The 15,137-nt window shown below is 35.8% G+C and overlaps 1 protein-coding gene across 1 annotated transcript in view; it reads left to right on the top strand.

Moving 5' to 3' along the window:
• The window catches only part of LOC110453888 (probable flavin-containing monoamine oxidase A), a 41,331-nt gene extending 33,117 nt beyond the window's left edge, over positions 1-8,214 (top strand). Inside the window, exons 6-10 of the mRNA XM_021503093.1 lie at positions 810-897; positions 1,339-1,439; positions 4,517-4,696; positions 5,157-5,344; positions 6,067-8,214. Coding sequence (XP_021358768.1) covers positions 810-897; positions 1,339-1,439; positions 4,517-4,696; positions 5,157-5,344; positions 6,067-6,337 — 828 coding nt within the window. The 3' untranslated portion in view covers positions 6,338-8,214. The remainder of the gene's footprint in view (positions 1-809; positions 898-1,338; positions 1,440-4,516; positions 4,697-5,156; positions 5,345-6,066) is intronic.
• The last annotated feature ends 6,923 nt before the right edge of the window (positions 8,215-15,137 follow it).

Here is a 15,137-nt window from a genome sequence, read left to right as displayed (position 1 = left end):
ATGTACTTCAGTAGTCTATATAGATTATGTACCTCAGTAGTCTATAAAGAGTATGTACCTCAGTAGTCTATATAGATTATGTACTTCAGTAGTCTATATAGATTATGTACCTCAGTAGTCTATAAAGAGTATGTACCTCAGTAGTATATATAGATTATGTACTTCAATAGCCTATACAGATTATGTACCTCAGTAGTCTATAAAGATTATGTACCTCAGTTGTCTATAAAGATTTTGTACTTTAGTAGTCTATATAGATTATGTACTTCAGTAGTCTATAAAGATTATGTACTTCTGTAGTCTATAAAGATTATGTACTTCTGTAGTCTATAAAGATTATGTACCTCAGTAGTCTATAAAGATTATGTACTTCAGTAGTCTATAAAGATTATGTACCTCAGTAGTCTATAAAGATTATGTTCTACTGTAGTCTATTGACCTGTTACAGTTTGTGACCTTGCGATAGTTATCTGTTTATCTTTGTGATGTTACCTCCCTGTGTATAGGATACATAATAACATATAACATGCTCCTCTTAATAACACAATGTATATCCATATGGATGTCCTCAGTCAGTGTTTGCTGCTCAATGTTGAAAATTTCAGCTGCATATTTAGTTACCTCTTTAAAATTACTGGCATACAATATTTAAATAGTTTATCAAATGACTAATGTGTTAGCTCAAGAGGGCTTCACTAAAACTAAACAACTTTTAAAGCATTTATGTCTTACATTCATTTTATAGTTTCATAAATCAAAAAAGAAATGGTTAGTTATTTGAGATCCATTATATGTATTGTCTATTTCAGGATGACAATAGTGTTCATGTCACGTGTAAAAATGGAGTGTGTGTTACTGCAAAGCGGGTTGTCATAGCAACACCACCACAACTTACAGGTTTGTTACAAGGTCACAAAATCGGCACTCACTAATTTAACACCATCACAGTGAAAATAATGTGTAAGAGTGGAAGTCATTACTCACTGACTTAACTCAAAGGGATATAAAAGGGGTGTAATTGGCTAAATGGCATTTTTTTTTCTTTCTTCTCATTCCATACCAAATTCATTTAAATAGTTTTTAGTACTTTGCTTTTGTTAACATGATGAGTAATGTTTGTTTAAATTATTATTTCCACTTCATATCTCAAAAATGAAAAGTACCTATATTACAACTCAGGTGACTGTTTAGGTAGTTATTTCAGTGCAACCAAAGTAAGGCAATGTACTGGGGAAGTGCTAATCTTCTTCAACATTACATGTTGGTATCTTAGAGGAGGATGTGGTCAAGTATTGAGGGCGATGTGAAATATGGATATTTCTTTTCTAACGTTTGTAGGAAAAATAATATTCAGTCCTCCACTGCCGACGGAAAAGCAGCAGATGATGAAAAGAATGCCAATGGGTGACATAATCAAAGTTATCATAACATACCGAGAGGTAAGTAATCAAAGTTATCATAACATACCAAGAGGTAAGTAATCAAAGTTATCATAACGTACCAAGTGGTAAGTAATCAAAGTTATCATAACATACCAAGAGGTAAGTAATCAATGTTATCATAACGTACTGAGAGGTAAGTAATCAAAGTTATCATAACATACTGAGAGGTAAGTAATCAAAGTTATAATAATGTACCAAGAGGTAAGTAATCAATGTTATCATAACATACCAAGAGGTAAGTAATCAAAGTTATCATAACGTACTTAGAGGTAAGTAATCAAAGTTATCATAGCGTACTGAGAGGTAAGGAATCAAAGTTATCATAACGTACCCAGAGTTAAGTTATCAAAGTTATCATAACATACCGAGAGGTAAATAATCAAAGTTATCATAACGTACCCAGAGTTAAGTTATCAAAGTTATCATAACGTACTGAGAGGGAAGTAATCAAAGTTATCATAACGTACTGAGTGGTAAGTAATCAAAGTTATCATAATGTACCGAGAGGTAAGTAATCAAAGTTATCACAACGTACTGAGAGATAAGTAATAAAAGTTATCATAACATACCGAGAGGTAAATAAGCAAAGTTATCATAACGTACTGAGAGGAAAGTAATCAAAGTTATCATAACATACTGAGAGGTAAGTAATCGAAGTTATAATAACGTACCAAGAGGTAAGTAATCAAAGTTAACATAACGTACCGAGAGGTAAGAAATCAAAGTTATCATAACATACCAAGAGGTAAGTAATCAAAGTTATCACAACGTACTGAGAGATAAGTAATAAAAGTTATCATAACATACCGAGAGGTAAATAAGCAAAGTTATCATAACGTACTGAGCGGTAAGTAATCAAAGTTATCATAGCGTACTGAGAGGTAAGGAATCAAAGTTATCATAACGTACCCAGAGTTAAGTTATCAAAGTTATCATAACGTACCAAGAGGTAAGTAATCAAAGTTAACATAACGTACCGAGAGGTAAGAAATCAAAGTTATCATAACATACCAAGAGGTAAGTAGTCAAAGTTATCATAACATACCAAGAGTTAAGTAATCAAATTTATCATAACGTACTGAGAGGTAAGTCATCAAAGTTATCATAACGTAATGAGAGGTAAGTAATCAAAGTTATAATAATGTACCAAGAGGAAAGTAATCAATGTTATCATAACATACCAAGAGGTAAGTAGTCAAAGTTATCATAACATACCAAGAAAAGTTATCATAACGTACCGAGAGGTAACTAATCAAAGTTATCATAACGTACCAAGTGGTAAGTAATCAAAGTTATCATAACATACCAAGAGCTAAGTAATCAAAGTTATCATAACTTACCGAGAGGTAAGTAATCAAAGTTATCACAACGTACTGAGAGATAAGTAATAAAAGTTATCATAACATACCGAGAGGTAAATAAGCAAAGTTATCATAACGTACTGAGAGGAAAGTAATCAAAGTTATCATAACATACCGAGAGGTAAATAAGCAAAGTTATCATAACGTACTGAGAGGGAAGTAATCAAAGTTATCATAACATACCAAGAGGTAAGTAATCAAAGTTAACATAACGTACCGAGAGGTAAGAAATCAAAGTTATCATAACATACCAAGAAAAGTTATCATAACGTACCGAGAGGTAACTAATCAAAGTTATCATAACGTACCAAGAGTTAAGTTATCAAAGTTATCATAACGTACTGAGGGGTAAGTAATCAAAGTTATCATAGCGTACTGAGAGGTAAGGAATCAAAGTTATCATAACGTACCAAGAGTTAAGTTATCAAAGTTATCATAACGTACCAAGAGTTAAGTTATCAAAGTTATCATAACGTACTGAGAGGTAAGTAATCAAAGTTATCATAACGTACCAAGAGTTAAGTTATCAAAGTTATCATAACATACCGAGAGGTAAGTAATCAAAGTTATCATAACGTACTGAGAGGTAAGTAATCAAAGTTATCATAACGTACTGAGTGGTAAGTAATCAAAGTTATCATAACATACTGAGAGGTAAGTAATCAAAGTTATCATAACGTACCGAGAGGTAAGTAATCAAAGTTATCATAACATACCGAGAGGTAAGTTATCAAAGTTATCATAACGTACCGAGAGGTAAGACACTTCAGTAGAGTTATTGAATTTCATAACTTTTTGAAATAGTTTCTTCAATTATTTTCTAAATATTACATTTATTATAAAATCATAATTATTCCTTATCATTTAGAAAAAAGTCGATTATGCATATTTCAGGAAAAACTTCACTCACTTGCCACAGCCAACCATGAACACTTCAGATTTTTACATATATTAGATATGGTGTTTAATTTAATGTTTATTTCAGTTCCACAAAGCAATTAGCATTCATTTGGTTTGTAATTTTATTCGGTAGTTTCATTGTTTCTTTTTAAATTTTCATCACATTTAGTATGTGGGTGTTTTCCGTATCCATGCTAAGGGCAGATTACTCTGTCACACTAAGTGGATAGAAAGGCAACTTACCATGCAGTCACTTTTTTATGTAATTATTTTCCTACTCATTAAATTATTGTGCAGGCTGTTGAACACAAGTCACTGTGACAAAAAAAGCTTATCGAAAATGAAGTTTGTGGGACTATAAGAAAAGAATCAGGTTGAAATAGTATGATTGTCCTTTTTAGTGACTTAGTTTGACAGAGTAGTCTCCCCTTAGCATGGGTACTGGAGACAACAAAACACCCATAATTATTCTAAAGAAGGTAATTATTTTCAAGACAAATTACAGCTAGAAAAGATTTACCACCCTGAAACAAACCTTATATTGCAGATAAATGGATATGTAACGGTGAAAAATTATTTATATTTTTATTGGACAGTCACATGACCAATCTACACAAAGTCATGTAATAATCATGTTCCGAGTGTTCAAAAAGATTTCAATTTCAAGTGATCAATTGTCATTGATTGTATAATGTTGTTTGGTATTTTAAAAATGTTTTTGAAATAACTGTTTTTTCAGTTCAATGAAAAAACATCGCAAATAAAATTTGTGAATTTATACAGGTGTTTGGTATGAGTTATTATCTGTGACAGGTATTCTGGAGATCAGCTGGTCAGTCTGGGGAGGTAGTGACTGATGGTGGCCCAACACATGTGTCGGGGTGTGAACGAGGCCCCCTGTGTGTTGTGTATGATAATACCTCCTACAGGGGGAGTCCAGCTCTCCTCGCCTTCATAGGGGGCAAGGCAGCCATCCAGTGGCGCAACCAACAGGTACCTAAGGCAACCTGATTTCATGAAGTTTTTTAATGTCACTGTACCAAAGTGGATCAGTGTGATAAACATTAATACAGTCCCCCAGGGGCGTGAATGCCACCACTTTATCGCTCGCATGTTATGCTCTGCCATATACTGTGCTCTTGTTTTAATTATATTATTCAAAACCAGTATACTGATGGATGAATCAGACAAAACCATTATAGATATAGGCTTCTGGGCTATTTATTACATCTATCTGATTGCTAAATACCTTCCAGATGACAAGAAATTTTGTTAGTTAAATTCACTTGTTCTGATGAGCAAATTCAATTCTCAACATTACTTAGTTCAAATATTACTATTATAAAAAGTGCAAGAGTTAGTATTAATTGAAGTTTGGATATTACTATCAACTAGTTCAAATATCACTTGTAACAAGTTCAAATCTTTGATTGGCAATATTTCCATTTTCCAGGCCTTGGAGAGAAAGTCTGCTGTATTGAAATCCCTGTCTGAATTTTTTGGCCACAAAGTGTGGTCATATGTGGACTATATAGAGAAGGACTGGGGACAGGAACCCTACAGTGAAGGGGCACCCACCAGCTCAGCCGCACCTGGAACCATGGCTTATCTTGTCAAAGGGCTCCGACATCCGTACATGAAGTAAGCACTGAAGATCTAAATAAACCTAAAAATAACTCTAAATATTTGAACATATATTATCTGAAACTGAAAATTAGGTGTTGGTAGTAAACTTGTATTTTCTAAATTCATTATGTACTTGTTTTCAGTTTAAAAAATTAAACACAACAGAAGACAGTTTTTGTAAAGTACAAATCATCCACACAATTTTATTTTAGCACTTGTTTCCAAAAGAAAGAAAATCAAATTGATATAAAAAAAAAATCATGTGGATAACTTGATGAAGCTGCTTTGACGTTGTTTGTGATATTTGATTGGAAACATTCATTGTTGTATAAACTCTTATAATTATAGTACCCACAAGTGTTATGATACTAAAAATAACCAGGTATACTGAAACATAGCTACCGGTATTCTTTGTAAAGCTTCAGAAATGCCCAAAGTTAAAAAAATAATTATGAAATTTATATAATGGATTCTCAATTTAACAGTTGATAAATTGTAATTTTGTTTTCAAACTGAAAACCTTTGATGGTAACCTGTGAGGACATACACTGTCATTATTATGTAAGCATTTTACTTCAGTTTAAACAAACAGGTGATGGTAAAAGATTCAGGCGGTAAGCTATTATTTTCAAAATGATTCACATTTCTCAATGGTTTATATCTGTAGACTGACTTTCTATAGCAACTGTTATGTTCTGTTTGTTTTGTTGACGAAGATTTACATCTTATTCTGGCAGACTTCACTTTGCTGGGACAGAATCAGCCACAGTGTGGTGTGGATTTATGAATGGTGCTGTACAGGCAGGTCTTCGGGCAGCTAACGAGGTCCTGTACCACCTTCGTCCACAGATTGTGTCAGCCGCGGAACTTCTGGACACTGTGTACGGCCCCAGCACACAAAATCGTCCAGCCTCGATGAGCAGGCGACCTAATAAGGCATTCAAATGGACTGTTGGACTTGTATTCATAGTTGGAGGTGCTTTGTATCTTAGAAGAAAATTAAGATGATTTTTTTTGTCCTGTAGATATTCTCATGACAAAAGAACTTTAAGACTGCTTCTCAAATTCCATTAGTCGGAGGGTCATGACATTTGGTCATTAGATACTTACAACAACTTCCCACCACCAAAATTTGGCACAAGGTCTAGATCTGCTCCTGCCTCTTTGTACTAGCTCCTAAGCCATTACAAGGAAACAGATTCCAACCCTATAACCATATACAAATTCTTGGCATGAAGAAATAAACACAATCATGCTATCCTGATTAGTCCCTTGATCAGCCTCACCACTGGTGACTTTGAAATCCCTGCATTATAACATGGAAATGTTGAAATTCCATCTGTACAATTATTAGCCATGAAGGGATAAACACAATCAAACTAACCGGATTAGCTTCTGGGTCCACCTTGGTTCCTGGTGACTTAGTTTGTGGGTCTTAATATGGAAACAGTTGGGATTCCCACCCTGTAGCCATATAAATATCACTGCTAGACAGGAAAAAAAGAATGAACTCATGTTATCAGGATAAGCAAAATATTCTTGCCCCAACTTCTGTGTAGTTAGGTCTAGAATCATAATCCAGGCAGTATAACCATATACCTGTACATATAAATCTAATCCAAATCTGCTTTTAAAAAAAAACCACTTGGTCCTTGGGTCATAGAAATACATTTTCATCTAAAGGACGATTATAACTGAACTCTCTAGGTGGTTGATGAACAATGCCCAAAAGGAGACAATAGGGTGTTAAATCTTAAAAGCTTACTCCTTTTGACCAGTTGATTATATTTTTACTAAATTTGCTGTGAAGTATCCTTTGGACAGGCAAATGGAATGTTTTATAAGAAAGGGGTTGTCCTAGGTACTGAGAGGCAGACCCAAAATGGGATAAAATTGTAATGTTACTATAAATAAATACATTTTGCCATGACTGATTGAAAATACAGGAGAGTGATACATGCCTTTGTATAAAATACTTTGAATTCAAACTTATATATATTAGATTAACAATGTGTGAAATTATGATATGGATGACGTTGGTTTACCGATTGGAATGATTACATTTATCATTTAGGCTTTGCTATCCTTGTTTGTCTGTCGTCGTACGTTAAGCAGAGAATTGTTTGTTCCTTCTGAAGAACCATTGAAGGGATTTACTTGGTTAAGCTATTCTTTATCATGTCCTGTCCATGTTTTGTCTTTTAAATGTCAATCTGAAAATCCTAGATGGCTATCCTGTGATGGGGGGCGAGACATTTTATATTTGTTATCTAGAATGGCTGCAGTGACTGACTACTGATTTGTTACTTTCTGTTCCCTATATGCAGCAGTTCTGACCAACTGTTGTTACTTTCGGTTCCCTATATGCAGCAGTTCTGACCAATTGTTGTTACTTTCTGTTCCCTATATGCAGCAGTTCTGACCAATTGTTGTTACTTTCTGTTCCCTATATGCAGCAGTTCTGCCCAACTGTTGTTACTTTCTGTTCCCTAGAGGCAGCAGTTCTGACCAACTGTTGTTACTTTCGGTTCCCTATATGCAGCAGTTCTGACCAACTGTTGTTACTTTCTGTTCCTTATATGCAGCAGTTCTGACCAACTGTTGTTACTTTCTGTTCCCATTTGATTTGCTGATATATTTTTGACTTTCCAAGAGCGGCTGTGTCCATTGGCACCAACATTGGCACACAGGTTCCTTACGGTCCCTGCTGTGTTTTTTTATTTTTCTGTGATGATGCATGAATCAGATATCGAAATCTTGGCTGCTGATTGAGTGAACCTTTTCTACATCTGCTCCTTTTCTCTGATTTTTAGTGACCTATTGCTATCTGTTTTCGTCCGTCGTCGTCCGTCGTCCGTCGTCCGTTAACATTTTACATTTCAAACTTAAAGTCAAGTTCTGCTAGACCGATTGAACTGAAAATTGGTAGGAATGATCGACTCATAGTCCTGACAAAGTGTTGTTATTTTTCAGGTCGTTTAGAAATCCAATATGGCCACCACGGCCGCCATTTTGAAAAACTAGTTCAAACTTAAAGTCAAGTTCTGCTTCGCCGATTGAACTGAAAGTTGGTAGGAATGATCAGCTCATGGTCCTGACAAAGTGTTGTTATTTTTCAGGTCAATCAGAAATCCAATATGGCCGCCACGGCCGCCATTTTTAAAAACTATTTCAAACTTAAAGTCAAGTTCTGCTAGGCCGATTGAACTGAAAGTTGGTAGGAATGATCAGCTCATGGTCCTGACAAAGTGTTGTTATTTTTCAGATCAATCAGAAATCCAATATGGCCGCCACGGACGCCATTTTGAAAAACTATTTCAAACTTAAAGTAAAGTTCTACTTGGCCGATTCAACTGAAACTTTGTAGGAATGATCAGCTCATGGTCCTGACAAAGTTAAGTTAACATTATACATAACTATTTTTTACTCAAATTAGTACATATTTCAACAACAAAAATAAATACTGTAGGACTCAGGTGACCGTTAAGGCCCATGGGCCCCTTGTTAATGTATACATTGAGCTGTGGTAAATTCTCTCTATATTTACATTCAGTTTCAACTTTGACCAATTATATACAATTTATTAAGCAGAAATGTATCTTTATGAAACCATTTTTTAATTCTTGTAAGTCAATGTTGTGCCATAAATATGTAAAGCAGGATAAGGAGGCTCTTCACCATGGAAAACAATGTGATAGATGATTGTTAGAGAACGGAGAATTGTAGTGAGGGTCATGTTCTTTGAAATATTATCTACATGGGAAATAAAGAAATTTCTTTATCAAACCCAATTTGAATGCTGGTATTGGTGTTAAATAAGTCAAGATACCTACATTTTGTGTTAAAGAATCAAATTAAACCTTAGATATTTTGATTTCCTTTCTCACACAAGATCTAAGGTCACAAGGAACATGTTAATTTTGTCTGTGTGGAGCCTCCTCTGCAAATGTAACAAAAATGAAATAAATAATGCCATAATCAACAACGGGACAATCGTTGATGGAGAATAAATCATATTTATTTCTAGTCATTCACTTTACTACCATGTTAAACAGAGCAGGTATTACAAATCTCTGTAAAGCTTTCATCATTAAAATTATCAGCATATTTTGTTTTTGTTTTTTTGATGGTGATCTGTTCAAATATCCCTCTGTCCATGTTGCGTTGTCCGTCCGTCCTGTCATATTGGTTCCCCTGGCTTTAAGCTCAAATGAGCTATTGCAATCCGCTTCCGTCTGTCATCTGTCGTCTGGTGTCTGTCCTCTGCGAACGTTTTCTTTGCCTCGTTTAGTTGATTCGTTGGGTACAAAATACTGCGGAGGGGAGTTTTCTCATCCAATTCAATTTTTGAGTAAAATAGTTTCTTAGTGTTATCCACGGGGACATCCTTGAGATTTTCTGGCCTTTTATTTAGTAATGAAATGCGGGGTCCTGGTTTGTAGGCTGATAGACTTGATTTTTAGGTCACCTGAGATTTCTCAGACTACCTATTGCGATCGCCTTTTGTCTGTCGTGCGTCCGTAAACAATTTACATTTTCAACTTCTTCTCCAAAACCCCTGAACCAATTTCTATGATATTTTGCAGAACCCTTCCATGGCCAAAGGTCAACCAAAATAGTGAATTATATGGTCGCCAGCCCCCAGGGGCCTGAGGGGTGGGGCAAAATAGGATCAAATTGACTAAAATTTCAAAAATCTTCTTCTCAAGATTCAGATATGGTAGAATCAAATACGTATATACTCTTCATAGATGGAAGGGTCTTAACTTAAGGTGCTTTACCAAAATTGTGGGGTGAGGAGCAGGGTCAACAGGGATAAAATGAATTATATAGGCTGAAATTTCTACAGTCTTCTTATGCGACTCGGATATGCTAGAAAGAAATACTCTTCTTAGAGGAAAGGATCTTAAAAGGTGCTTTATCAATATTGTGAAATTTAATACCCAATGGGCTGAGTTTGCACTATACCTTCCCCCCTGGGGAGGAGTTGATTGGAATTAAACTCTATGAGATGATAGTTTGATGCTATTTTACCCTGGTGCTCCTCCAGGGGCTAATTAGGGCATGGCTTATATATAATTATATACCTTGTAGGTGTAAAAAATTCTTACATTTAACAACAGTTTTTCTTTGGGTTCAGGTGTTGGAATCAAATACTCTTCATTATTGAGGATAACAGATCTGCCTTTGGGGAGAAGTGTTAACTGTAGTTTACTGGTGTTTGACCTGCATTACACTGATGTTTTGGTCAAAATCATTCAAGTTTGTAGTTTCTAGGTCACCTGTGACAAAGTCTCAAGCGACCTATTCTAGTCGCCTTTTGTCCGACTTCTCAGAAACTGCTGACCCGATTTTAATAAAATTTTGCAGGAACCATCCTTGGTCAAATATGCAACAAAATTGTGAATTATATGGTTCCCACCCCCAGGGGCTCTGAGAGACAGAGCTAAAAGGGGTCAAATTGGCTTAAATTTTCAAAATATTTTTCATCAGACCCAGATATGCTGGAAACCAATACTCTTCATAGGTGAAAGGGTCTTGAGGTACTTTATCAAAATTGTGAATTTCATGACCCTCAAGCTTCACGTTTGTCCCTGGGGAATGGGTAAAATTTACTATAGTTTATGTAGGAAAATCCAACATTTGGGTATATTTTGTTCTTTTTCTACTGGAAATCATTCAAACTTGATTTACATTATAACCACGAGATTACAGTTTGATACTTTGACATTTTTATCCCCCGCTTTCACCGAAACAGGGGATATTCATTTTGGTCTGTCTGTCTGTCTGTCACACTTCGTCTCCGTGCAATATTTTTTTATGAAAAATGGTATATAGGGGTATTAGGGGACTGCGAATTAAACCGCATATAAGTTTCGTTACCATAGCAACCACACGGAGGCTTATGATCGGTCGAAATTTAGATATTGTTCGATTTTGAGGAAAATAGGTATATAGGGATATTAGTGGACTGCCAATTCAAACGCATAGGTTTCGTTGCCATAGCAACCACACAAAGGTTTCTGATTGGTGGAAATTCAGATATTTTTCAAATTTTAATGAAATAGGTATATAGGGATATTAGGGGGCTGCGAACAAATCTGCATAAGTTTTGTTACCATAGCAACCACACTGAGGCTTCTGATTGGTCGCAATTTAGATTTTGTTTGATTTCAATGAAAATTAGTATATAGGGGTATTAGGGGACTGCAAATTCAATCGCATACGTTCCATTGCCATAGCAACTACAGCGAGGATTCTGATTGATTGCAATTTAGAAATTCCTTAATTTCAATCAAATTTATTATGTACATTGTAGGTGTACTATGGCAATGTGATCCTTTTCTGATGCATCTTTGCGACTATTGGGGCAGTTTGGGGGACATCTGTAAGGGTCCCCTATTACAATTAGTACTTGTTGCTGTAGATATTGTTAAGATGTTTCAACCAAATTCTTTATGCACATCCAACTCATGCTAAGTTTGCCAACCGATGTGATTTGTGCATATTTACGGATAATCAATAAGGTATAGGGCCTTTTTTTCCTTCAAGTTTCAAGCTATGCATTATGTCTCAACAGCACGATACTCACATGTTTAAACCTAGCCTCAATACTGTTAACCTACAATATGTCCTGCAAGCGGGGGATATAAATTCCACAAGAAGGCTTGTTAACCCTGTGTCATCCTCAGGAGCTGAGCCCAAATGGGATCATATAGCCAGAAATTTCAACAGTCATCTTCTCCAGACTGAGATAGGGTAGAATCCAAAACTCGTCATAGATGGAAGGGTCTTGAAGTGCTTTATCAAAATTGTGAATTTCATGACCCCCAGACTCCATGTTTGCCCCTGGAGAGGGGGTGAAGTTTACTATGCTAAAATTATACTTTTGGGTATGTTTGGTTCATTTTCCATGGAAATTATGCAAACTTGACAGCCATTATAACTATGAAAAGACGGTTTGATACTTTGACAGTTTGGGTGGGCCTCAGGGCCTGCCCCCAATGGCTGAGGGGCAGGGCTAAAAGGGGTCAAGTTGGCTTAATTTTTTTTTTTATCCAGATCAAGATATGCTGGAAAAAAATAATCTACATAGATAGAAGGGTCTTAAAGCACTTTATCCCCTTGGGATGGGGTAAAGTTTGTTAAAGTTATATAGAAAAATGACACTTTTGGGTATATTTGGTTTATTTCCAATTTGAAATCATTGATAAACATTTTAACTTCGAAATGACAGTTTGATTCTTCTCCAGACTCCGATATGGCTTCGTTGACTTAAGTACTGTCCCTGAACAAGCAATATATCAGACACATGCACAGAAGCAAAATTATTATTTCAAGAAGAATAAAATGGAAAAGATTAAAAATAATGGCGTTCATATCCATAGTGCTATATTATAAATAACTTTGCCAAAGGCCTGATTGTTCTCTTAAACAACACTTTGTATGTTTGTCGTTTATCATGTTAATTTTAACATTATAAACAAAATATGCGACCTTTTTATCACAAAAAGCTCAAAACAAATATCTTTCTCATATCAACTGGTGTTAAATTTAGATGATGTAGTCAACTCACACTTTTGTNCCCCCCCCGCAAAAAAACCCCAACAGTTCGTTCTACTGTAACAGGAAAGAAAGAATTGGAAAGATGAGGTGTCCCAGCTGGGATCGAACCCACGACCCTAGGTTCCGGAGGCCAACACTCTACCACTGATCGAGCTGAAGGGAAATTTCCTGTCAGCTGACTGACAGAACCACTATTTGTACATAGTAAATATACTACCCAGATATTTCAAACTTCTTTTGCATTACATTTAGTTCATGTTACATTTGTTACAAAATGATTCCTTTTTCATTTGGCAACATCAATAACATCAGTTTTTATACGCCCGTCGAATTTGACGGAAGTATTATGGCATGGGGTTGTCCGGCAATCTACTCCTACATTTTTCGACCGATCTCTTTGAAACTTGGTATACATTATAATCATGATATGAAGTTGCGTCTCCCTTAAAAGAATTTGGTTCGACAATTTTTACAAAAAATATTGCCCTTTGTTCATTTCAGTATTTGATTTTTGTCCGGCAATCTCCTCCTGCATTTTTCAACGGATCTCTTTGAAACTTGGTATACATTATAATCATGATATGTAGTTGTGTCTCCCATAAAAGAAATTTGATTCGACAATTTTGCAAAAGTTCTTGCACTCTGTTCATTTCAGTAATTGATTATATTTTTTTATAGCAAATCAGCTTACCACTCTCAGAATGATGCAGATCGTATTTCAATGTAAGAGAAAGTATATAACACTATATGGCATTCGACGGGCGTATATTGTTCCGCCCCGCGGTACTCTTGTTACATAACCCAGGTGACCGTTAAGACCCATGGGCCTCTTAGCTTGTTCCAGTGTACTTTGGTGCTGTGTGGTGGTGTCCTTATTGGTCTATATTATTGTTGACTTTGAGTTTCTATCTGTATGCTGTCGGGTTCGTGTTAAAGTGTCAGGTCTTATACCCTTAAATTCTCTTTTTTGATTCCTCAGTGTCCCATGGAGTTGTTGGAGCTCTGTTTGTTCAGGTTATGGTTGTCCACCTGTAATGAGTTGTATGTTCATCGGTATTCCTAGCTACGTTGGTTTCTCTATTGGCAGAGTTGGGCTTCATTAGCGATTGTGTACTCGAGGTCTGTGCGATATTATTAGCAGTGTATGTAGGGCGATATTATTGGCAGTGTATATAGGCCGATATTATTAGCAGTGTATGTAGGGCGATATTATTAGCAGTGTATGTAGGCCGATATTATTAGCAGTGTATGTAGGGCGATATTGCCGGGTGATTTGGTGTCGTCGTTGGTAGTAAGAGGACAAGGACGGGTGTATTCCGGTGGCTTGTATTAGCAGCGTACTTGTTAAGCTTCCGTGCAGACTATCATAAGAAGTCTCGTGATTCCCAGCCTTGTAATTGCTTTAGTAAGGACCAGGAAGTTCCTAAAAAGTATTGCACAATGTTTTAATGGCCCGCGGAGGACCTTGACTTTGATCTGCAATTAACGGCGTGGCCGATTATGCTGTATGTCAATTGAAATAGTTACAAAAGTCCATGTAGAAAGGTTACACAAATGCAAAACGAAATAGGTAAAATATCATTCGCAGTGGCCCTATATGACTTGTAAGAATGGTAAACCTAGTCACATTTACTTGTAAGAGTGGTGAACTCAAGGGTTTAACATTGGCAGCTTTCGCAGCAAATAAACCCCCCAGGAAATTAAAACAAAACAATATGAAAACAAACATGTCAAACCTTTGCAGATAATTTCCCCATTGCTTCAGCAAGTTGAGAAACAGTTGAATTAATCGTTGACGAGCATTCACGATTAATGACAAAAACGATTAACACGAAAATAAAACGAAATTCCCAAAGAAATCATGAGTATTGACACTGACGAAAAGAAAAATAAACAGGAAATCAATACATTGGTTTAGAAACGCTAGGTTATAATGATATTCATACACACGACCTTTTAGTAATTAGTTCAAAACCTTTTTACACCAAAAATAAGATATCGGGTGATGAGGCAACAGAAGTGAGATTGATTAAACAGAAATGAAAATAGGAAGCAAAACCGAACAAATAGTTTGTTTAGAAGCTTACAACATAGTAGTACCATGGAAACATGTTGGAAATGTGTAGTAGCGTAACAACATAGTAGTACCATAGCAACATGTTGGAAGTGTATGTAGTACCATAGCAACATAGTAGTACCATAGCAACATGTTGGAAGTGTATGTAGTACCATAGCAACATAG

Source organism: Mizuhopecten yessoensis, unplaced genomic scaffold (assembly GCF_002113885.1).
Source record: "Mizuhopecten yessoensis strain PY_sf001 unplaced genomic scaffold, ASM211388v2 scaffold7539, whole genome shotgun sequence".
In the NCBI taxonomy this organism is placed as follows: domain Eukaryota; kingdom Metazoa; phylum Mollusca; class Bivalvia; order Pectinida; family Pectinidae; genus Mizuhopecten; species Mizuhopecten yessoensis.
This window is presented reverse-complemented; position numbering and strand designations above follow the sequence as displayed.